We start from the raw sequence: 27,438 nt of genomic DNA, 5'->3' as shown, positions 1-27,438 counted from the left end.
CTGGTAACATACAGGTTACAGTAAACCTCGGGGACTAAAGTCCACAGTGTCTACCACCTGGTAACATACAGGTTACAGTAAACCTAGGGGACTAAAGTCGACAACAGTGTCTACCACCTGGTAACATACAGGTTACAGTAAACCTCGGGGACTAAAGTCGCACAGTGTCTACCACCTGGTAACATACAGGTTACAGTAAACCTCGGGGACTAAAGTCCACAGTGTACTACCACCTGGTAACATACAGGTTACAGTAAACCTCGGGGACTAAAGTCGACAGTGTACTACCACCTGGTAACATACAGGTTACAGTAAACCTCGGGGACTAAAGTCGACAGTGTCTACCACCTGGTAACATACAGGTTACAGTAAACCTCGGGGACTAAAGTCGACACAGTGTACTACCACCTGGTAACATACAGGTTACAGTAAACCTCGGGGACTAAAGTCGACAGTGTCTACCACCTGGTAACATACAGGTTACAGTAAACCTCGGGGACTAAAGTCCACAGTGTCTACCACCTGGTAACATACAGGTTACAGTAAACCTCGGGGACTAAAGTCCACAGTGACTACCACCTGGTAACATACAGGTTACAGTAAACCTCGGGGACTAAAGTCGACAACAGTGTCTACCACCTGGTAACATACAGGTTACAGTAAACCTCGGGGACTAAAGTCGACAGTGTCTACCACCTGGTAACATACAGGTTACAGTAAACCTCGGGGACTAAAGTCCACAGTGTCTACCACCTGGTAACATACAGGTTACAGTAAACCTCGGGGACTAAAGTCCACAGTGTCTACCACCTGGTAACATACAGGTTACAGTAAACCTCGGGGACTAAAGTCGACAGTGTCTACCACCTGGTAACATACAGGTTACAGTAAACCTCGGGGACTAAAGTCCACAGTGTCTACCACCTGGTAACATACAGGTTACAGTAAACCTCGGGGACTAAAGTCGACAGTGTCTACCACCTGGTAACATACAGGTTACAGTAAACCTCGGGGACTAAAGTCCACAGTGTCTACCACCTGGTAACATACAGGTTACAGTAAACCTCGGGGACTAAAGTCCACTGTGTCTACCACCTGGTAACATACAGGTTACAGTAAACCTCGGGGACTAAAGTCCACAGTGTCTACCACCTGGTAACATACAGGTTACAGTAAACCTCGGGGACTAAAGTCGACAGTGTCTACCACCTGGTAACATACAGGTTAGTGTAAACCTCGGGGACTAAAGTCGACAACAGTGACTACCACCTGGTAACATACAGGTTACAGTAAACCTCGGGGACTAAAGTCGACAGTGTCTACCACCTGGTAACATACAGGTTACAGTAAACCTCGGGGACTAAAGTCGACAGTGTCTACCACCTGGTAACATACAGGTTACAGTAAACCTCGGGGACTAAAGTCCACAGTGTCTACCACCTGGTAACATACAGGTTACAGTAAACCTCGGGGACTAAAGTCCACAGTGTCTACCACCTGGTAACATACAGGTTACAGTAAAACTCGGGGACTAAAGTCCACAGTGTCTACCACCTGGTAACATACAGGTTACAGTAAACCTAGGGGACTAAAGTCGACAACAGTGTCTACCACCTGGTAACATACAGGTTACAGTAAACCTCGGGGACTAAAGTCCACAGTGTCTACCACCTGGTAACATACAGGTTACAGTAAACCTCGGGGACTAAAGTCCACAGTGACTACCACCTGGTAACATACAGGTTACAGTAAACCTCGGGGATTAAAGTCGACAGTGACTACCACCTGGTAACATACAGGTTACAGTAAACTCGGGGACTAAAGTCGACAGTGTCTACCACCTGGTAACATACAGGTTACAGTAAACCTCGGGGACTAAAGTCGACAACAGTGACAACCACCTGGTAACATACAGGTTACAGTAAACTCGGGGACTAAAGTCGACAGTGTCTACCACCTGGTAACATACAGGTTACAGTAAACCTCGGGGATTAAAGTCCACTGTGTCTACCACCTGGTAACATACAGGTTACAGTAAACCTCGGGGACTAAAGTCCACAGTGTCTACCACCTGGTAACATACAGGTTACAGTAAACCTCGGGGACTAAAGTCGACACAGTGTACTACCACCTGGTAACATACAGGTTACAGTAAACCTCGGGGACTAAAGTCCACAGTGTCTACCACCTGGTAACATACAGGTTACAGTAAACCTCGGGGACTAAAGTCCACAGTGTCTACCACCTGGTAACATACAGGTTACAGTAAACCTCGGGGACTAAAGTCCACAGTGTCTACCACCTGGTAACATACAGGTTACAGTAAACCTCGGGGACTAAAGTCGACAGTGTCTACCACCTGGTAACATACAGGTTACAGTAAACCTCGGGGACTAAAGTCCACAGTGTCTACCACCTGGTAACATACAGGTTACAGTAAACCTCGGGGACTAAAGTCGACAGTGTCTACCACCTGGTAACATACAGGTTACAGTAAACCTCGGGGACTAAAGTCCACAGTGTCTACCACCTGGTAACATACAGGTTACAGTAAACCTCGGGGACTAAAGTCCACTGTGTCTACCACCTGGTAACATACAGGTTACAGTAAACCTCGGGGACTAAAGTCCACAGTGTCTACCACCTGGTAACATACAGGTTACAGTAAACCTCGGGGACTAAAGTCGACAGTGTCTACCACCTGGTAACAGTACAGGTTACAGTAAACCTCGGGGACTAAAGTCCACAGTGTCTACCACCTGGTAACATACAGGTTACAGTAAACCTCGGGGACTAAAGTCCACTAGTGTCTACCACCTGGTAACATACAGGTTACAGTAAACCTCGGGGACTAAAGTCCACAGTGTCTACCACCTGGTAACATACAGGTTACAGTAAACCTCGGGGATTAAAGTCGACAGTGTCTACCACCTGGTAACATACAGGTTATTGTAAACCTCGGGGACTAAAGTCGACAACAGTGACTACCACCTGGTAACATACAGGTTACAGTAAACCTCGGGGACTAAAGTCGACAGTGTCTACCACCTGGTAACATACAGGTTACAGTAAACCTCGGGGACTAAAGTCGACAGTGTCTACCACCTGGTAACATACAGGTTACAGTAGACCTCGGGGACTAAAGTCCACAGTGTCTACCACCTGGTAACATACAGGTTACAGTAAACCTCGGGGACTAAAGTCCACAGTGTCTACCACCTGGTAACATACAGGTTACAGTAAACCTCGGGGACTAAAGTCCACAGTGTCTACCACCTGGTAACATACAGGTTACAGTAAACCTAGGGGACTAAAGTCGACAACAGTGTCTACCACCTGGTAACATACAGGTTACAGTAAACCTCGGGGACTAAAGTCCACAGTGTCTACCACCTGGTAACATACAGGTTACAGTAAACCTCGGGGACTAAAGTCCACAGTGACTACCACCTGGTAACATACAGGTTACAGTAAACCTCGGGGACTAAAGTCGACAGTGACTACCACCTGGTAACATACAGGTTACAGTAAACCTCGGGGACTAAAGTCGACAGTGTCTACCACCTGGTAACATACAGGTTACAGTAAACCTCGGGGACTAAAGTCGACAACAGTGACTAACCACCTGGTAACATACAGGTTACAGTAAACCTCGGGGACTAAAGTCGACAGTGTCTACCACCTGGTAACATACAGGTTACAGTAAACCTCGGGGATTAAAGTCCACTGTGTCTACCACCTGGTAACATACAGGTTACAGTAAACCTCGGGGACTAAAGTCCACAGTGACTACCACCTGGTAACATACAGGTTACAGTAAACCTCGGGGACTAAAGTCGACAACAGTGACTACCACCTGGTAACATACAGGTTACAGTAAACCTCGGGGACTAAAGTCGACAGTGTCTACCACCTGGTAACATACAGGTTACAGTAAACCTCGGGGACTAAAGTCCACAGTGTCTACCACCTGGTAACATACAGGTTACAGTAAACCTCGGGGACTAAAGTCCACAGTGTCTACCACCTGGTAACATACAGGTTACAGTAAACCTCGGGGACTAAAGTCGACAGTGTCTACCACCTGGTAACATACAGGTTACAGTAAACCTCGGGGACTAAAGTCCACAGTGTCTACCACCTGGTAACATACAGGTTACAGTAAACCTCGGGGACTAAAGTCGACAGTGTCTACCACCTGGTAACATACAGGTTACAGTAAACCTCGGGGACTAAAGTCCACAGTGTCTACCACCTGGTAACATACAGGTTACAGTAAACCTCGGGGACTAAAGTCCACAGTGTCTACCACCTGGTAACATACAGGTTACAGTAAACCTCGGGGACTAAAGTCCACAGTGTCTACCACCTGGTAACATACAGGTTACAGTAAACCTCGGGGACTAAAGTCGACAGTGTCTACCACCTGGTAACATACAGGTTATAGTAAACCTCGGGGACTAAAGTCGACAACAGTGACTACCACCTGGTAACATACAGGTTACAGTAAACCTCGGGGACTAAAGTCGACAGTGTCTACCACCTGGTAACATACAGGTTACAGTAAACCTCGGGGACTAAAGTCGACAGTGTCTACCACCTGGTAACATACAGGTTACAGTAAACCTCGGGGACTAAAGTCCACAGTGTCTACCACCTGGTAACATACAGGTTACAGTAAACCTCGGGGACTAAAGTCCACAGTGTCTACCACCTGGTAACATACAGGTTACAGTAAACCTCGGGGACTAAAGTCCACAGTGTCTACCACCTGGTAACATACAGGTTACAGTAAACCTCGGGGACTAAAGTCGACAACAGTGTCTACCACCTGGTAACATACAGGTTACAGTAAACCTCGGGGACTAAAGTCGACAGTGTCTACCACCTGGTAACATACAGGTTACAGTAAACCTCGGGGACTAAAGTCCACAGTGTCTACCACCTGGTAACATACAGGTTACAGTAAACCTCGGGGACTAAAGTCGACAGTGTCTACCACCTGGTAACATACAGGTTACAGTAAAACTCGGGGACTAAAGTCGACAGTGTCTACCACCTGGTAACATACAGGTTACAGTAAACCTCGGGGATTAAAGTCCACAGTGTCTACCACCTGGTAACATACAGGTTACAGTAAACCTCGGGGACTAAAGTCGACAACAGTGTCTACCACCTGGTAACATACAGGTTATAGTAAACCTCGGGGACTAAAGTCGACAGTGACTACCACCTGGTAACATACAGGTTACAGTAAACCTCGGGGACTAAAGTCCACAGTGTCTACCACCTGGTAACATACAGGTTACAGTAAACCTCGGGGACTAAAGTCGACAACAGTGACTACCACCTGGTAACATACAGGTTACAGTATACCTCGGGGACTAAAGTCGACAGTGTCTACCACCTGGTAACATACAGGTTACAGTAAACCTCGGGGACTAAAGTCCACTGTGTCTACCACCTGGTAACATACAGGTTACAGTAAACCTCGGGGACTAAAGTCCACAGTGACTACCACCTGGTAACATACAGGTTACAGTAAACCTCGGGGACTAAAGTCGACAACAGTGACTACCACCTGGTAACATACAGGTTACAGTAAACCTCGGGGACTAAAGTCCACAGTGTCTACCACCTGGTAACATACAGGTTACAGTAAACCTCGGGGACTAAAGTCGACAGTGTCTACCACCTGGTAACATACAGGTTACAGTAAACCTCGGGGACTAAAGTCCACAGTGTCTACCACCTGGTAACATACAGGTTACAGTAAACCTCGGGGACTAAAGTCCACAGTGTCTACCACCTGGTAACATACAGGTTACAGTAAACCTCGGGGACTAAAGTCCACAGTGTCTACCACCTGGTAACATACAGGTTACAGTAAACCTCGGGGACTAAAGTCGACAGTGTCTACCACCTGGTAACATACAGGTTACAGTAAACCTCGGGGACTAAAGTCCACAGTGTCTACCACCTGGTAACATACAGGTTACAGTAAACCTCGGGGACTAAAGTCGACAGTGTCTACCACCTGGTAACATACAGGTTACAGTAAAACTCGGGGACTAAAGTCGACAGTGTCTACCACCTGGTAACATACAGGTTACAGTAAACCTCGGGGACTAAAGTCCACAGTGTCTACCACCTGGTAACATACAGGTTACAGTAAACCTCGGGGACTAAAGTCGACAACAGTGTCTACCACCTGGTAACATACAGGTTATAGTAAACCTCGGGGACTAAAGTCGACAGTGACTACCACCTGGTAACATACAGGTTACAGTAAACTCGGGGACTAAAGTCCACAGTGTCTACCACCTGGTAACATACAGGTTACAGTAAACCTCGGGGACTAAAGTCGACAACAGTGACTACCACCTGGTAACATACAGGTTACAGTAAACTCGGGGACTAAAGTCGACAGTGTCTACCACCTGGTAACATACAGGTTACAGTAAACCTCGGGGATTAAAGTCCACTGTGTCTACCACCTGGTAACATACAGGTTACAGTAAACCTCGGGGACTAAAGTCCACAGTGACTACCACCTGGTAACATACAGGTTACAGTAAACCTCGGGGACTAAAGTCGACAACAGTGACTACCACCTGGTAACATACAGGTTACAGTAAACCTCGGGGACTAAAGTCCACAGTGTCTACCACCTGGTAACATACAGGTTACAGTAAACCCGGGGACTAAAGTCGACAGTGTCTACCACCTGGTAACATACAGGTTACAGTAAACCTCGGGGACTAAAGTCCACAGTGTCTACCACCTGGTAACATACAGGTTACAGTAAACCTCGGGGACTAAAGTCCACAGTGTCTACCACCTGGTAACATACAGGTTACAGTAAACCTCGGGGACTAAAGTCGACAGTGTCTACCACCTGGTAACATACAGGTTACAGTAAACCTCGGGGATTAAAGTCCACTGTGTCTACCACCTGGTAACATACAGGTTACAGTAAACCTCGGGGACTAAAGTCCACAGTGACTACCACCTGGTAACATACAGGTTACAGTAAACCTCGGGGACTAAAGTCGACAACAGTGACTACCACCTGGTAACATACAGGTTACAGTAAACCTCGGGGACTAAAGTCCACAGTGTCTACCACCTGGTAACATACAGGTTACAGTAAACCTCGGGGACTAAAGTCGACAGTGTCTACCACCTGGTAACATACAGGTTACAGTAAACCTCGGGGACTAAAGTCCACAGTGTCTACCACCTGGTAACATACAGGTTACAGTAAACCTCGGGGACTAAAGTCCACAGTGTCTACCACCTGGTAACATACAGGTTACAGTAAACCTCGGGGACTAAAGTCCACAGTGTCTACCACCTGGTAACATACAGGTTACAGTAAACCTCGGGGACTAAAGTCGACAGTGTCTACCACCTGGTAACATACAGGTTACAGTAAACCTCGGGGACTAAAGTCCACAGTGTCTACCACCTGGTAACATACAGGTTACAGTAAACCTCGGGGACTAAAGTCGACAGTCTCTACCACCTGGTAACATACAGGTTACAGTAAACCTCGGGGACTAAAGTCGACAACAGTGTCTACCACCTGGTAACATACAGGTTACAGTAAACCTCGGGGACTAAAGTCCACAGTGTCTACCACCTGGTAACATACAGGTTACAGTAAACCTCGGGGACTAAAGTCCACAGTGTCTACCACCTGGTAACATACAGGTTACAGTAAACCTCGGGGACTAAAGTCCACAGTGTCTACCACCTGGTAACATACAGGTTACAGTAAACCTCGGGGACTAAAGTCGACAGTGTCTACCACCTGGTAACATACAGGTTACATGTAAACCTCGGGGACTAAAGTCCACCAACAGTGTCTACCACCTGGTAACATACAGGTTACAGTAAACCTCGGGGACTAAAGTCGACAGTGTCTACCACCTGGTAACATACAGGTTACAGTAAACCTCGGGGACTAAAGTCCACAGTGTCTACCACCTGGTAACATACAGGTTACAGTAAACCTCGGGGACTAAAGTCCACAGTGTCTACCACCTGGTAACATACAGGTTACAGTAAACTCGGGGACTAAAGTCCACAGTGTCTACCACCTGGTAACATACAGGTTACAGTAAACCTCGGGGACTAAAGTCGACAACAGTGTCTACCACCTGGTAACATACAGGTTACAGTAAACCTCGGGGACTAAAGTCGACAGTGTCTACCACCTGGTAACATACAGGTTACAGTAAACCTCGGGGACTAAAGTCCACAGTGTCTACCACCTGGTAACATACAGGTTACAGTAAACCTCGGGGACTAAAGTCCACAGTGTCTACCACCTGGTAACATACAGGTTACAGTAAACCTCGGGGACTAAAGTCGACAGTGTCTACCACCTGGTAACATACAGGTTACAGTAAACCTCGGGGACTAAAGTCGACAACAGTGTCTACCACCTGGTAACATACAGGTTACAGTAAACCTCGGGGACTAAAGTCCACAGTGTCTACCACCTGGTAACATACAGGTTACAGTAAACCTCGGGGATTAAAGTCCACAGTGTCTACCACCTGGTAACATACAGGTTACAGTAAACCTCGGGGACTAAAGTCGACAGTGTCTACCACCTGGTAACATACAGGTTACAGTAAACCTCGGGGACTAAAGTCCACAGTGTCTACCACCTGGTAACATACAGGTTACAGTAAACCTCGGGGACTAAAGTCGACAACAGTGTCTACCACCTGGTAACATACAGGTTACAGTAAACCTCGGGGACTAAAGTCCACAACAGTGTCTACCACCTGGTAACATACAGGTTACAGTAAACCTTGGGGACTAAAGTCGACAACAGTGACTACCACCTGGTAACATACAGGTTACAGTAAACCTTGGGGACTAAAGTCGACAACAGTGACTACCACCTGGTAACATACAGGTTACAGTAAACCTCGGGGACTAAAGTCCACAGTGTCTACCACCTGGTAACATACAGGTTACGGTAAACCTCGGGGACTAAAGTCGACAGTGTCTACCACCTGGTAACATACAGGTTACAGTAAACCTCGGGGACTAAAGTCGACAACAGTGACTACCACCTGGTAACATACAGGTTACAGTAAACCTCGGGGACTAAAGTCGACAACAGTTTCTACCACCTGGTAACATACAGGTTACAGTAAACCTTGGGGACTAAAGTCGACAGTGACTATCACCTGGTAACATACAGGTTACAGTAAACCTCGGGGACTAAAGTCCACAGTGTCTACCACCTGGTAACATACAGGTTACAGTAAACCTCGGGGACTAAAGTCGACAGTGTCTACCACCTGGTAACATACAGGTTACAGTAAACCTTGGGGACTAAAGTCCACAGTGTCTACCACCTGGTAACATACAGGTTACAGTAAACCTCGGGGACTAAAGTCGACAACAGTGTCTACCACCTGGTAACATACAGGTTACAGTAAACCTCGGGGACTAAAGTCCACAGTGTCTACCACATGGTAACATACAGGTTACAGTAAACCTCGGGGACTAAAGTCCACAGTGTCTACCACCTGGTAACATACAGGTTACAGTAAACCTCGGGGACTAAAGTCGACAACAGTGTCTACCACCTGGTAACATACAGGTTACAGTAAACCTCGGGGACTAAAGTCGACAACAGTGTCTACCACCTGGTAACATACAGGTTACAGTAAACCTCGGGGACTAAAGTCGACAACAGTGTCTACCACCTGGTAACATACAGGTTACAGTAAACCTCGGGGACTAAAGTCGACACAGTGTCTACCACCTGGTAACATACAGGTTACAGTAAACCTCGGGGACTAAAGTCGACGCAGTGTCTACCACATGGTAACATACAGGTTACAGTAAACCTCGGGGACTAAAGTCGACAACAGTGTCTACCACCTGGTAACATACAGGTTATAGTAAACCTCGGGGACTAAAGTCGACAACAGTGTCTACCACCTGGTAACATACAGGTTACAGTAAACCTCGGGGACTAAAGTCGACAGCAGTGACTACCACCTGGTAACATACAGGTTACAGTAAACCTCGGGTACTAAAGTCGACACAGTGTCTACCACCTGGTAACATACAGGTTACAGTAAACCTCGGGGACTAAAGTCCACAGTGACTACCACCTGGTAACATACAGGTTACAGTAAACCTCGGGGACTAAAGTCGACAGTGACTACCACCTGGTAACATACAGGTTACAGTAAACCTCGGGGACTAAAGTCGACAACAGTGTCTACCACCTGGTAACATACAGGTTACAGTAAACCTCGGGGACTAAAGTCGACAACAGTGCCTACCACCTGGTAACATACAGGTTACAGTAAACCTCGGGGACTAAAGTCGACAACAGTGTCTACCACCTGGTAACATACAGGTTACAGTAAACCTCGGGGACTAAAATCGACAACAGTGTCTACCACCTGGTAACATACAGGTTACAGTAAACCTCGGGGACTAAAGTCTACCAGCAGTGTCTACCACCTGGTAACATACAGGTTACAGTAAACCTCGGGGACTAAAGTCGACAACAGTGTCTACCACCTGGTAACATACAGGTTACAGTAAACATCGGGGACTAAAGTCGACAACAGTGTCTACCACCTGGTAACATACAGGTTACAGTAAACCTCGGGGACTAAAGTCGACAACAGTGTCTACCACCTGGTAACATACAGGTTACAGTAAACCTCGGGGACTAAAGTCCACAGTGTCTACCACCTGGTAACATACAGGTTACAGTAAACCTCGGGGACTAAAGTCCACCAACAGTGTCTACCACCTGGTAACATACAGGTTACAGTAAACCTCGGGGACTAAAGTCGACAGTGTCTGCCACCTGGTAACATACAGGTTACAGTAAACCTTGGGGACTAAAGTCGACAGTGTCTACCACCTGGTAACATACAGGTTACAGTAAACCTCGGTGACTAAAGTCGACAACAGTGACCACCACATGGTAACATACAGGTTACAGTAAACCTAGGGGACTAAAGTCGACAGTGTCTACCACCTGGTAACATACAGGTTACAGTAAACCTCGGGGACTAAAGTCGACAACAGTGTCTACCACCTGGTAACATACAGGTTACAGTAAACCTCGGGGACTAAAGTCCACAGTGTCTACCACCTGGTAACATACAGGTTAAGTAAACCTCGGGGACTAAAGTCGACAGTGTCTACCACCTGGTAACATACAGGTTACAGTAAACCTCGGGGACTAAAGTCGACAGTGTCTTCCACCTGGTGACATACAGGTTACAGTAAACCTCGGGGACTAAAGACGACAGTGTCTACCACCTGGTGACATACAGGTTAAGTAAACCTCGGGGACTAAAGTCGACAACAGTGTCTACCACCTGGTAACATACAGGTTAAGTAAACCTCGGGGACTAAAGTCGACAGTGTCTACCACCTGGTAACATACAGGTTACAGTAAACCTTGGGGACTAAAGTCAACAACAGTGTCTACCACCTGGTAACATACAGGTTACAGTAAACCTCGGGGACTAAAGTCCACAGTGTCTACCACCTGGTAACATACAGGTTACAGTAAACCTCGGGGACTAAAGTCCACAGTGTCTACCACCTGGTAACATACAGGTTACAGTAAACCTCGGTGACTAAAGTCGACAACAGTGACCACCACATGGTAACATACAGGTTACAGTAAACCTCGGGGACTAAAGTCCACAGTGTCTACCACCTGGTAACATACAGGTTACAGTAAACCCGGGGACTAAAGTCGACAACAGTGTCTGCCACTTATAATCGCAAAGTGCCGACCAAAGTTACGCAACGTATTGGCGCATTTCAATACCAGCTTAGAGTTACATACATGAATGAAACTGCGTCGTACAGCTGTATCGTCCTTCTATTGCTCGTACGTGATGCTAGACATCTTAAAGTTGTTGCGTCATTCTATGATGTTAATGGAAATAACCATAACTTCCTGAAAACATGCCTCCATCAGTCAAATCGATTGTTTAGAGGAACAAGGACGTATCTACAACATTGAGTGCCTAGAAGTAAAGTGCCTTGTCTCAAATTTATCCAATTTTAGATTTTGTTCAATTACAATTACGAGTGATGTTTTATAGAGTTTGTACATTATGTCAATTGAAATGGTTTAGTTCTGTTAAAATACTATGCGATTCAAAAGAATTAGACAATTTTCATTGATATACAGTACAAATTCTATCAAGGAAAGCTCACTAATTGTCTTGTTATTGTAATGAAAAAAAACAAACAAACGATAAATGTATTTCAAGACACTCCATGTTGGAGACACATCCTTGTCCCTCTGAACAATCGAAATATATATTGAATGATATTACAAAGGGCTGTCTATCGTTCTGAGAGAATATCCTGGTTACACAACACTATTATCAAATGTATATGCCAAAACTTAATCAGATCCGGACATGGAACTAACGTGATGTGTAATATCGTCACATACAGGGTGACAATGAAAATATTATATTGTCATACAGGGTGACAATGAAAATATTATATTGTCGTACAGGGTGACAAGGAAAATACTATATTGTCATACAGGGTGACAAGGAAAATATTATATTGTCTTACAGGGTGACAAGGAAAATAATATATTGTCATACAGGGTGACAAGGAAAATATTATATTGTCATACAGGGTGACAGGGAATATAATGTATTGTCATACCGCAGGCAGCTGTGAAAATATTTTGTAATTGTCATACTGAAGAGAAATAAAATAGTGTTTCGTAGTGGATATTTTCCTTGGTTTTAATTCTGATTATGAAAAAAAACCTACGGTATTGATTCCTACATTATATCATCATTAGGGTATATTCTGTTATTCAACATCTTTTGATATTTTGTCATAATTCATATGTGGGAAACATAGAATGCTTTCAACATACCGTGTGTTCCTTTATCGGGTTCGTTCCTGAATCTGCTGTACTCGTAATGGAATGCAGCGTACCTTTAGAACCGAACCGGTTCACGTGGTTCGTTTACTGAGACGTACCACTTGGATCCAAGATGGCGGGACTGTGATGCTTCATTCGTCATACTTATGTAGATTTTGTTAAAAATTAGACGAGTAATCTTCAGTTGTGATGAAATTGTATTAATTGTACATGTTGATATATGACAGAACTATTCAGGTATTGATTTTACATCCGTTACATTGAAAGAAGAAAAATATTCTCTTTTTATGTTTGAAGCGTATACTTTGTAGAAACGGCAGCCATCTTAGGCACTCACTTGAGATTCAATTACGTCCCATTATATGGTTCCGTACCTATTCGGTAACTGGTGTGAACCAAATAAAGGAACATAGATTAATATTTAACTTTGTCAGGGGGTTACTACATAGATATTAAAATACTTCGTTGCACGCTGCTACCATTCTTTATTGACTTAAAAGTTTAAGTTAAATAACTAAAAACCATTGTAAAAGTATATACATTATATGTACTGAAATAATTAAGGAGACATAATATCGCAATTTATTACGCTGGTAATGTGCCGGGATGTTATAAATTGCTAGCTGCCAGGTTTAAAACTGATAACTTGCTTTACCAATAATAGACCTTCTCATGAAATCATGACTTTTTATATGTAAATATGTGATTTTATCACGAAATATTGTGCTAAGTAAGCACATAAATAAGATAGAGTACACAATTTAGAGAGATGTTTGTTCTTAAATTAAAAAATGAAAGAACGTTGTGTTAGAGAGATTTAATAAACGTCGGTTTTCTTTGTAAAGAATATAGTTAGGGCTTTCAAATACTTTACGACGAGGCGAATTTAACATCAAGAGACCGAATGGATGAAGCATCAGCTGGCCCTCAGTCTGTCGGCAATAAAAAAAAATCTTATTAGGACGTCTTGAAATTTGGTCAGCTGACCTTTCACTTCCATCCCATCCCCAAGCATTTGTATTACTAGCTCGATAAAAGAAACCGACGTTTTCGGAACCTCCCAAACAGTTTTCTATAAGCCGCTGTTTGTTTTAATGATCAATATTTTCAAAATCATAAATATACCTAAGCTACGAATTTCATTCCGTCCGAAGAAAGATACAGACATTTGCTTTAAAAAAAACTCCCAAATGATAGTTTTGTATCAGTTTCGATATCAAAAATTATATCTTTCTGAATAATATTAACATAAAACTTATCTACCCATACCGAAAAATAAAGCACACTTTCCTTTCTCAAGATCTAAAGGATAACACTGCAATAATATGACAAATTAAGCGAGTAAGAAAACGATCGCCTTTGAGTCAAATACAACATGAATTATAGATAGGACGCCTAACATGTGGTTCAAGAGAGCGTTAAGTACTGTGCATTAACTATTTATTGTGGTAGTGTTATTGTCACGATTTTCGCGATAACCTTCCTTCACTGTAAATTAAGCATCTCAGTGGCAATGCTAGTTCTGGACATCGATAATTGAGACTTTTTTTTTCGTAAAATATTTCCTTAGTAAATCTTGAGCTTTATAAATCTAAAAAAAGTAAAACTACTGAAACATTTCTGTTTAGTCTTGAGGGATTGGAGGTTGTGTTTATTTATCTGCATGACATACCCCGGCGGAATTTCGGTGTTATCTATACTGTGCTAATATTTTATTCTTTGGCAAATCGTAAAATGACACCGCGCTAATTCAAAGCTGTATACAGTTTTTGCTATGCCTTCCTAGAACAATGTGTAACAAGTATGAACGTGTCATTTTTGATTCCCTCCTATGCTCAGCACCATATATAAAAACTGCATGATCCGAACTACAACCGTCACCATTTTGTAGAACAAAAACTTACGTTTCTTTTAGAACTTGCGTTCAGGGCATTGCATCTTCATATTATCTTTGCTTGTTATAAGATCATATTCGGGTAAGTAATGTATAAAATCAGGCCTATGAACTTATGAAATCCATAAAATGTCTTTAAGAATTCTTCATTGTTTATTGCAGACAAATTGTATGGATTCTCATAATTTAAATTGAGTTGGTTTGGTGTGTACATTGTGTTGTTGAACGTCCTATCAAAAGCTAATGTGATTAAGAGACGGCCTTCCCTTGTATGCGAGATGCATGTGTTTGGTGTATATATCTGTGTGTGGTTTAGAAGGATGCGATATCTTCGTACTGTCTCCTTGTGGTGACGCGAAATATTATAGTTCTACCTCCCTGAAGCATACTGCTGAATACACCCAGCAGGGCACCCTCTCTGGTCACATTATACCCATAATAATTTAAAACCGCAAAATAATTCCGACCAGGATTGCCGCCAGAAGTAAAAGTTAACTCAGGTTTGATATTATGCAGATATCAATCTCTAAAATCCTTACAGAAAGCTTCATGTATCGTAAGCCATTGAATTCAAATTAATATACGTCACTGATTTGAGTAATACTTCGATCAGTATAAGTATGTACAATAATAATATGTCGACCAGTTTCTGTAAGGTCTTGGTGCTGTGAACAGCTTTTGTCGGATGCTCGGTAATGAAACCAAGTTTGGCTAATGTATCGGTACTTTGGCAACATGCACTCTTTTCAGCATGCTTTATTTTGACTTTTTGATTGTTTCTCATTGCATAATGTTTCATGAAAATTGCTTATTATTTTTATTTCTTTGAACATCACCTACACTGTACCAATAGGGATAAGACTATATTGTACTTTCGATCAAATTTTCTAGTGGTGTTGTTTATCCAAACATTTCATGAACACCACCTTTTTCTGTTACAGGTGGAGAAGAAAAGGTTATCAGTTCTTTAAAAGTAAATACATGCTCCTGACTGTCGTGGTGTTGTGTATAACGGACTGTGCACTTGTACTAGGAGAGCTAACTCTCGATCTACACAAAGTCAAAGGTACGACTTATAATTAATGTATCATTTAAAAACAAAACAAAAAAAAAACAACAACACACATTTCAAAATATTTTCAGAGAAATTAGCTAATGCTTCTCAAGTATTTAGGTACATTGGATGTCTGAGATATATTTTTTTTTAATTTTGATTAAGAAATCATGATATAGAATTTCTTGAATAATTGCCAATTTAGAATATGATTGATTGCGATGCTCAACTCTGATTTAACGACTTAATTATATCTATGTGTACAGTGTACTTTTCTATATTAAAGCAAGTAAAACTTAATATTGAATACACATATTTATCAACACATGTTCAAGTTAAATGTTGTACATGTATCTTGGAGATAACTGTTGATGACAATGGTAGCATAAACAGGTTAAATAGATATGTAGATAAACATATATCTTTCTAATAACATTGTTTGATTATGTTTAACAATGATTGTTAAATTTATCCTTCATAGTTTTGTTCTTTGTGACGTCACAGCTGATGTTCTTACATGCATTCCTCATCGACATATATCTGCTAGTTTAAGTAATCGAACTGTTTAGCTTTAAAATTCCACCTCTGTTGGTTTGCAGTGACTCTTGAGGAGAATGAAAAGTTGACGGAAAGCACTACTGTGTTTCTTAAAAACATGAGGCTGCAACATCATCAGTATTTAATTGGAAAACAGTTTCCGGAAGTTTTCGATATGCTAATGGCAGCCTCTATCCAGTGGAACATATCAGAATATAATTTAGCTCACAATGATGACGAAAACAATGTTAATATAACAAATCGGCGTCGACGGACATTGACGAAGCCGAAAGAACATATTGCTAGAGCCTCGGACAGCCATTTTGTATTGGATGAAGCTGCCATAAATGAAAATCATCATGCAAAGGAACAAAGCATACAGGAAGAAATAGCACATGCGTTTCATTTTGCTAGTATATCTATATTGGGAATAATATTATTAGAGGTTTGTATTTTTATTATTTTCATCATCCATTACAAGTAATTCCAACATTTCGTTTTATTTTCAACTGCTCTATGGGAGGATTTTGTACATTTTGTCTTGTTAAGATTGTCATTGTACTTGTCATGGAAACGTTACGTATATTAACATTAATTGGCCGGGTAACAAAATCATACAAAAACCTAACATACCCGACATATAAACCATTGTAATGCTATGATTCTATGTTTGTATCAGTCGTTGACAGGTGCGGTTCAAGTAGCTATACTCCCGCTTTTGCGTCGTACTCGAGCTTCTCTCATTTTCAGTCTTGCTCATTTAAAGAAGAACCCTTTTGTATTTATTCTCTGGTAACAAATATCTTTTCATTACCAATAATAGCAACGTAACGACCAATAAAAATGATATTTTTTCAGCGCTATTTTTCATATCCACGACCACTTTCAAATGTTGAATCACATTCGAAATCATTGTGTGTAGTTGGTTAAAGAACTCAGTGTAATATATATATATACATTTATATCATATTTAATCATTGGTATGTATTATTAATATATTATTTATCATCTTGTGATTCTGAAACGTGCTGATTGCCAACGTAGCAGTTTTAATCAGTAAAATTAACTCACATAGGAATTGCGTAACGTCAAAATTGGTGACGTTACGCTACATAAAATGATGACGTTACACCATTTTAGTGACATCATAGAGCGTGTCAGTTGTCTTTTTCTACCTCATATGATATCGATTAATCCAATCGTAAGCAACCATGGGGTCATCCTGCGAAATAGAAACGAAACAAACCAAGATGTGTGAAACGGTAAAAACAAATATAAACTCAATTCTATATAATAATATATCATTTCTATATTTAGTAACGATCTTCATATATGCATATCTTCGTCATATTATCGAAAAAACGTTTAATCTGATTGCCCTCCATTTTTTTTCAGACAATACTGAAGGCACTATGTGCTGGTTGTATATTTTTTCATCGACGTCTCGAGGTATGTACAATAATAGCTACCCTATTTTGACACATCTTTATAATTAAGGTACAATAAGTATTTCATTCAGGGACCTTCTATTGTCATCACTTATTCTTTGGACAGTAATATTTTATGGGAAAGAAGAGAAGGAACAGGTTCGTTAGCCATGCATACAAAATCGATATCCTTTATGGTTATAGGTGAAAATGTTCATTTTCTTTTCTGAAAAGTGACATTTGGTAAAATATATTTTTGGTACAGTAACTGGTCCCCATATTACAATGATAATATAATAAGGACAACGATATCCTCTTAGAATGTCCATATAGTACAAATGATATAAAACTATCAGGAAAATATTCCAGTTTCCAAAATGATGTCATATATTTCAATTACATACAAACGTATGGCATTACTGAAATTGCAAGTACATTAGTTTAATAATGGTTGGTGTTCAAAACAGTCTAGGAGAGATATCAAGACTTTGCATGTGCACTAGGCCCAATTGTATTGTTATATTTTATAAAAGTATCGTCATTATAGACATTTGAAGCATTTTCCCAGTTTGCTAAATAGCGCAAAATATATGGTTGAAATGTTTTAACCATTGAATTCTGTTCCTGTGCCACAACACTGATAAGTCGGTTTTTTCAATGGTCGTAAATGGCCCCAGTGAGATATTTTATTTGAGCATGCAGGATCAGTTTAATACATCTTATATTACATTTAATAACACATTATATCTCTCTTTAATGAGCGTCTTGCGAATAATTCTCATCTCCAGCTGTGCCACGTTTTTAATGTTAAAGAGAATGAACAGTGCACTATGCATGCTCATATAAATTATGTAGCACATTCGTCCGGGGAAACAAGATGTCATGTCGTGTTTTCATATTAAAGACAAATGTTAGATGTGTATTGACATTTATAAGAGAGTACCATTATTGTTAGCTTGTCTAAAATAAATACGACATATTTCAGTCGTATAGCCAACATCCATTCTAAATAGAAGCATTGTTATTTATTTTCCTGTAAGACAATACTGCACATGCACTTGATAACGACATAAAACGACTTGTCAGAGATGGTTATTGTCTAAAACTCTGAGCTGCATTTATGCTAGGAACAAATATAGTGTCATATTAAGATATTTCGTCATTTCAAGATTTATGATTGATAGTACATATGTATGTACCATAAAGTATAGAGATAAGGGAAGTTAGTAATATGAAACAGGTTAACAGTTAAGGTGACAATAGTTTATTGATTACAGGTATTTGTAATATGTCTTACTAGTCAACAGGTAAGAAAACAATTGATTCTTGATTAAAGGTTTTTCTTCATTTGCAATTTGTTGACAGATAAGATAACATAAGTCCCTTGATTAAAGGTATTTGTTCATTTCCGATTGTTTCACAGGTGAGATAGCATTTGTTCCTTGATTACAGGTATTTGTATTTTTCCTATTTGTTTACCAGGTGAAATAACAATTGTCTCTTGATTAAAGGTATTTCGTATATGTCCTATTGGTTAACAGGTTATATAACATTCACTACAGGTATTTGCTCATTTCCTATTGTTTACCAGGTGAGATAACAATTGTTCCTTGATTACAGGTATTCGATGCGTTCATTGTGATAACGTCGTTTATTGTTGACTCGTGTTTGATGGTATACCTGCCTATGTATGATACCAGGGACTTTGTTTTCATACTGGCTTTCCTTCTTCCCTGGAGAGTCATCCGGGTCGTCAACAGTAAGTATCATATATATCCTGTTAATATATCTATATATGTCTTATATTTCTAAGTAAATATCAAATGCATCCTGTTGATATATTGGTAAATGATATATGTTTCTAAAGTCAGTATTAGATATCTTCTGTTGATATATTGGTAAATGTTATATGTTTCTATAGTCAGTATCAAATATATCCTGTTGATATATTGGTAAATGTTATATGTTTCTATAGTCAGTATCAAATATATCCTGTTGATATATTTGTATATGTCATATGTTTCTATAGTCAGTATCAGATGTCTTCTGTTGATATATTGGTATATGTTATATGTTTCTATAGTAAGTATCAAATATCCATTCCACATTCCACCTGTGTAGTTGTTTTGTATCTTTTTCTTCATTAGTAAGTGTCTTCATTGTTTGATTATTGAGATACTAACAAGATAAGAGAATCGTTCCCTGCCTTGGGGGTGTGACAAAGAAATCTCAGACGGAGGGGGGATTTATGAACGCCCCACCCGAGACTTGCCGAATTTCCCCGAGGTTTGAAATTTCTTTGTCACACTCTCTAGGAAGGGAATGCTTATTTTTCTCCCACCACTTTCATTAATTGCATATCAAATCGGTGGTCAAGGTATGTTCGTAAACAAATGCATATGGTCGGCGTATGAATAACCTAATTTGAAGTACCCATCACAAACCCCCAAAATGTATCTCAATATCATTACACAAGAAAACAGAGGTCTAAAACTAATTCACAATGTTTATTTAAACATACACTGAATTAAGGTATCATTGATACTATTATGATGTTAACAACAGTATATCTCGTTATTTCATAAAACGCTGTGTCTCATACGCATATTTAACATTAAATAACAACGCGGGACTTGCTAGTGACGTCACTCAAAAAGTACTTCCGTAAGTATTTCCGGTTCAGAAGGTGAGCGCGTGCAATCTATCATACCCTAGGAGTTGATAGAGAAATCTCTCACGTCTAAAACTTGAGATAAACCGGTGAACTGTTGGAGAAATATATGTTCGCGTTGTAATATTTTCCCGATTTCACCCAGAAAATTATTTCCCTGCAGTATTAATTTTAGGATTTCAACAAGAAATGTATATGCTTGCAGTGTAGATTTTGCAGATATTGGGACGGCCTGAGTCTACTACATGTATTTAGGTAATCGCGTGTTTAAAAACGTGCTTTTTCAACATATATAGGCCTACTGTACTTGTATATTCGATGATAATTTAACATTAGATGTCGATTTGACCATGGTACTATTTGCTTAATTTGACGGCGGCTAATATGACAACGCCCCGTTTATGTAGATTTTGCCAATGGTCAGAGCTGGGAGTGATCTCTTCCTTGGTGATTCGTGGTTATTCTCTGAGTTGAATACGGTCTTTATAAGCATTTTATTGGTGGCTGTTTTAAAGGTTAGGTTGAACACTGACCTATAGTCTTTGATTGACAGGCCTGGTGGTGACAGTTTTAATGTGAGGTTGAACACTGACCTATAGTCTTTGATTGACAGGCCTGGTGGTGACTATTTTAATGTGAGGTTGAATACTGACCTATAGTGTTTGATTGACAGGCCTGGTGGTGACAGTTTTAATGTGAGGTTGAACACTGACCTGTACTGTTTGATTGACAGGCCTGGTGGTGACAGTTTTAATGTGAGGTTGAACACTGACCTATAGTCTTTGATTGACAGGCCTGGTGGTGACTGTTTTAATGTTAGGTTGAACACTGACCTATAGTCTTTGATTGACAGGCCTGGTGGTGACAGTTTTAATGTTAGGTTGAACACTGACTTATAGTCTTTGATTGACAGGCCTGGTGGTGACTGTTTTAATGTGAGGTTGAATACTGACCTGTGCTGTTTGATTGACAGGCCTGGTGGTGACTGTTTTAATGTTAGGTTGAACACTGTCCTATAGTCTTTGATTGACAGGCCTGGTGGTGACTGTTTTAATGTGAGGTTGAACACTGACCTATAGTCTTTGATTGACAGGCCTGGTGGTGACAGTTTTAATGTGAGGTTGAATACTGACCTGTGCTGTTTGATTGACAGGCCTGGTGGTGACTGTTTTAATGTTAGGTTGAACACTGTCCTATAGTCTTTGATTGACAGGCCTGGTGGTGAATGTTTTAATGTTAGGTTGGATACTGACCTGTACTGTTTGATTGACAGGCCTAGTGGTGACTGTTTTAATGTTAGGTTGAATACTGACCTGTACTGTTTGATTGACAGGCCTGGTGGTGACTGTTTTAATGTTAGGTTGAATACTGACCTATGCTCTTTGATTTGCAGGCCTGGTGGTGACTGTTTTAATGTTAGGTTGAATACTAACCTATACTTTTTGATTGATAGGCCTGGTGGTAGCTGTGAAGGACCACGAACACTTCAGGTTAAAGCTTGTCTATAGTCGTAAAAAGAAGATTCAGAACAATCTCAGGGAGGCTGAAGTCAGAATGCAAATATTTAAGGTGAGTGATACTTCTTTTAAAGATGATCTTAAAATAATGGCAATATAATAAGAAATTTGTAAAACGTCAAAAATATCCTTAAGACGAGTGTCATGTCACATGATGAGTTTAATCAATTCCATATATAATTACGAGTCTAAGATTCTGTTTATCACATAACTCATATTAAGAAACGAAATAACACTCAATAATGTATGATTTTTGCTACCAAAATTGACGTGACGTCATCACTACATCATTAATTTTTGATGACGTCACAGTTGTGTCATTATACACATGCGTGCTAAGATGAAACAACACGCAAGTAAGGTGATGAAGCGTTATTAGAAATTGTTTAATCTGTCTTTGTTTAAAATTTCTCGTTTTTGTATTTTCGGCTCAATACCTTTACACCAAAACTTAAAAGCATACATGGATGCATTTTTCAAATTTTGACATTATATTTCAAATATGAAATGCATTTCGACTTTTCACGACGATATCCGCCTATGAAATATTCAATTTCAATATGATCAAAATATTCCCGATATAGCCTGTTTATAGATTAACATTGTTCATTTCCTTTAATCATAAATAATTTAATGGTCGTTATAAATTTTGGTTTTCTTTCTAGGATTTTTATATTTCGTAACAAGAATTTGATGCCGATTTCAATACTTTCTGAAACATATGATCATGCATCCTGTTTTAAAACCTAGCAAATATTTTCTACGATATTGCAGAGATGAGCTATTTCAAATTTATAAGTCTGTCACACGGGTTTAATTCTCCACGGACACGCTATCCTCTATAGGAAATTAATCAGTTTTGCTTTACGATGTGTTTCAGTATCAATGCAACGCATTAAAACGGCTGTGCCTAGCCGAGGGTCTAGATGAGTGGAAAGTCGATCACTGTCTCAAGGTGGAGCAGAAATATCAACGTAAGTTGTCACATATATGGTCTTTGTTCTTATTTCTAGTTTCGTGTCTTTGAAATAATGCTGTCAGAGACGATTCAAAGCCAAATTTTTTACTACAGTATACAATTTATTTTAACTTCAAATCCGCTGTTTTAACACAGCCTGTACAAAAATAAAAACAGTTTCTAAAAACATTTTGGAAAATTAAATGCACAATATCACTTGAATGTCATGTTTTTTATATTTACATGTCACTATAAGTTGTGGACATAGTGTTTGCTGTAAAAACACACTGATTAATGAAATCTAACAATCCATAGGATTTGAAAATGAACCAATCACACACGTTTAAGTATACCAAAAGTACACCAATTACACACGTTTAAATATACCAAAAGTACACCAGTTACACACGTGTTAAATATACCAAAAGTACACCAATGACACACGTGTTTAATATACCAAAAGTACACCAATTACACACGTGTTAAATATAACAAAAGTACACCAATCAGACACGTTTAAATATACAAAAAGTACACCAATTACACACGTTTAAATATACCAAAAGTACACCAATTACACACGTGTTAAATATACCAAAGTACACCAATTACACACGTGTTAAATAAACCAAAAGTACACCAATTACACACGTGTTAAATATACCAAAGTACACCAATTACACACGTGTTAAATAAACCAAAAGTACACCAATTACACACGTGTTAAATAAACCAAAAGTACACCAATTACACACGTGTTAAATATACCAAAGTACACCAATTACACACGTGTTAAATAAACCAAAAGTACACCAATTACACACGTTTAAATATACCAAAAGTACACCAATCACACACGTGTTAAATATACCAAAAGTACACCAATCACACACGTGTTAAATATACCAAAAGTACACCAATCACACACGTGTTAAATATAACAAAAGTACACCAATCACACACGTGTTTAATAAACCAAAAGTACACCAATTACACACGTGTTAAATAAACCAAAAGTACACCAATTACACACGTGTTAAATATACCAAAGTACACCAATTACACACGTGTTAAATATACCAAAAGTACACCAATCACACACGTGTTAAATATACCAAAAGTACACCAATTACACACGTGTTAAATATACCAAAAGTACACCAATCACACACGTGTTAAATATACCAAAGTACACCAATTACACACGTGTTAAATATACCAAAGTACACCAATCACACACGTGTTTAATATACCAAAGTACACCAATTACACACGTGTTAAATATACCAAAAGTACACCAATTACACACGTGTTTAATATACCAAAGTACACCAATCACACACGTGTTAAATATACCAAAAGTACACCAATTACACACGTGTTAGATATACCAAAAGTACACCAATCACACACGTGTTAAATATACCAAATACACCAATCACACACGTGTTAAATATACCAAAAGTACACCAATTACACACGTGTTAAATATAACAAAAGTACACCAATCACACACCTGTTAAATATACCAAAAGTACACCAATTACACACGTGTTAAATATACCAAAGTACACCAATCACACACGTGTTAAATATAACAAAAGTACACGAATCACACACGTGTTAAATATAACAAAAGTACACCAATCACACACGTGTTAAATATAACAAAAGTACACCAATTACACACGTGTTAAATATACCAAAAGTACACCAATCACACACGTGTTAAATATACCAAAAGTACACCAATCACACACGTGTTAAATATACCAAAAGTACACCAATTACACACGTGTTAAATATACCAAAAGTACACCAATCACACACGTGTTAAATATACCAAAGTACACCAATTACACACGTGTTAAATATACCAAAGTACACCAATCACACACGTGTTTAATATACCAAAGTACACCAATTACACACGTGTTAAATATACCAAAAGTACACCAATTACACACGTGTTTAATATACCAAAGTACACCAATCACACACGTGTTAAATATACCAAAAGTACACCAATTACACACGTGTTAGATATACCAAAAGTACACCAATCACACACGTGTTAAATATACCAAAGTACACCAATCACACACGTGTTAAATATACCAAAAGTACACCAATCACACACGTGTTAAATATAACAAAAGTACACGAATCACACACGTGTTAAATATAACAAAAGTACACGAATCACACACGTGTTAAATATAACAAAAGTACACCAATTACACACGTGTTAAATATACCAAAAGTACACCAATCACACACGTGTTAAATATAACAAAAGTACACCAATCACACACGTGTTAAATATACCAAAAGTACACCAATTACACACGTGTTTAATACACCAAAGTACACCAATTACACACGTGTTAAATATACCAAAAGTACACCAATTACACACGTGTTAAATATACCAAAAGTACACCAATTACACACGTGTTAAATATAACAAAAGTACACCAATCACACACGTGTTAAATATACCAGAAGTACACCAATTACACACGTGTTAAATATAACAAAAGTACACCAATCACACACGTGTTAAATATACCAAAAGTACACCAATTACACACGTGTTAAATACACCAAACGTACACCAATTACACACGTGTTTAATATACCAAAAGTACACCAATTACACACGTGTTAAATATACCAAAGTACACCAATTACACACGTGTTTAATATACCAAACGTACACCAATTACACACGTGTTTAATATACCAAAAGTACACCAATTACACACGTGTTAAATACACCAAACGTACACCAATTACACACGTGTTTAATATACCAAACGTACACCAATTACACACGTTTAAATATACCAAACGTACACCAATTACACACGTGTTTAATATACCAAAAGTACACCAATCACACACGTGTTAAATATACCAAAAGTACACCAATTACACACGTGTTAAATATACCAAAGTACACCAATTACACACGTGTTTAATATACCAAAAGTACACCAATTACACACGTGTTAAATATACCAAAAGTACACCAATCACATACGTGTTAAATATACCAAAAGTACACCAATTACACACGTGTTAAATATACCAAAGTACACCAATCACACACGTGTTGAATATACCAAAAGTACACCAATAACACACGTGTTAGATATACCAAAAGTACACCAATCACACACGTGTTAAATATACCAAAAGTACACCAATTACACACGTGTTAAATATACCAGAAGTACACCAATTACACACGTGTTAAATATACCAAAAGTACACCAATCACACACGTGTTAAATATACCAAAGTACACCAATTACACACGTTTAAATATACCAAAAGTACACCAATCACACACGTGTTAAATATACAAAAGTACACCAATTACACACGTGTTAAATATACCAAAAGTACACCAATTACACACGTGTTAAATATACCAAAAGTACACCAATTACACACGTGTTTAATATACCAAAGTACACCAATTACACACGTGTTAAATATACCAAAAGTACACCAATCACACACGTGTTTAATATACCAAAGTACACCAATTACACACGTGTTTAATATACCAAAGTACACCAATTACACACGTGTTTAATATACCAAAAGTACACCAATTACACACGTGTTAAATATACCAAAGTACACCAATTACACACGTGTTTGATATACCAAAAGTACACCAATCACACACGTGTTAAATCTTGTTTTGGGTTTGTCACCTGTATTTGACATGCTATGAAGTGTCCCTTGTTTTGGGTTTGTCACCTGTATTTGACATGCTATGAAGTGTCCCTAGTTTTTTTTAACAACATGTCTGGGTGTCTTGTTCTTCAAGAGAATTGTTTTTATAAAGCGTCATCCGAGAAAACACTTTAAATTCCAAACTGACCATGGACATTTTGGTATAACTTCAAATATTGAAATAATATTGTTACTGTTTTCCCCTTTGGAATAAAGGAAACCTATCTATAAAATCTGAGTGAGGACAGTCAACTGTAAAAATCCAAGATGGTCGCCTGATTTCGATTTTATCTATTTGACCAATCTAAAATTTGAAAATGCGAAATCAATGGGAATCTTTTATATGGAATTCGAAGATAATCGACCCAGCGCTTCGCCAGAAAGAGCGATCATTTGTATCCAGTAAAGAGTGTTTTTAAGTGGTTCAAAACTTCGGGCAGAACATGATGAACGGAAATGACAAAGTCAACAATTACTGTTTTTCTTCAACGGATGTGATAAAAAAAAATCGCAAAAAAAAAAAAAAAATTAAATATATATAATTATATTGAGGAAAGTGTATCTCCTTGTGGCATGCCTATACTTATAGCATAACAATGGATAACAGACCATTTTTCGCCTTTTCATAATCTTACTTCGGGAAAAAGTAATGTATATTTTAGAAAGGCAACAACTTACATTATACAGCAA

General features: G+C 39.4%; 1 protein-coding gene across 1 annotated transcript in view; it reads left to right on the top strand.

The window, feature by feature from the left end:
* Positions 1–27,438, top strand: part of LOC117336706 — a 43,167-nt gene that overhangs the window by 13,616 nt on the left and 2,113 nt on the right. Inside the window, exons 3-8 of the mRNA XM_033897317.1 lie at positions 15,773–15,897; positions 16,485–16,867; positions 17,818–17,871; positions 19,470–19,608; positions 21,974–22,089; positions 22,918–23,011. Coding sequence (XP_033753208.1) covers positions 15,773–15,897; positions 16,485–16,867; positions 17,818–17,871; positions 19,470–19,608; positions 21,974–22,089; positions 22,918–23,011 — 911 coding nt within the window. The remainder of the gene's footprint in view (positions 1–15,772; positions 15,898–16,484; positions 16,868–17,817; positions 17,872–19,469; positions 19,609–21,973; positions 22,090–22,917; positions 23,012–27,438) is intronic.

The sequence above is a fragment of the Pecten maximus genome, chromosome 10 (assembly GCF_902652985.1).
Source record: "Pecten maximus chromosome 10, xPecMax1.1, whole genome shotgun sequence".
Taxonomy (NCBI): domain Eukaryota; kingdom Metazoa; phylum Mollusca; class Bivalvia; order Pectinida; family Pectinidae; genus Pecten; species Pecten maximus.
The sequence above is the reverse complement of the archived record's forward strand: the minus strand, read 5'-3'. Positions and strand labels throughout refer to the sequence as shown.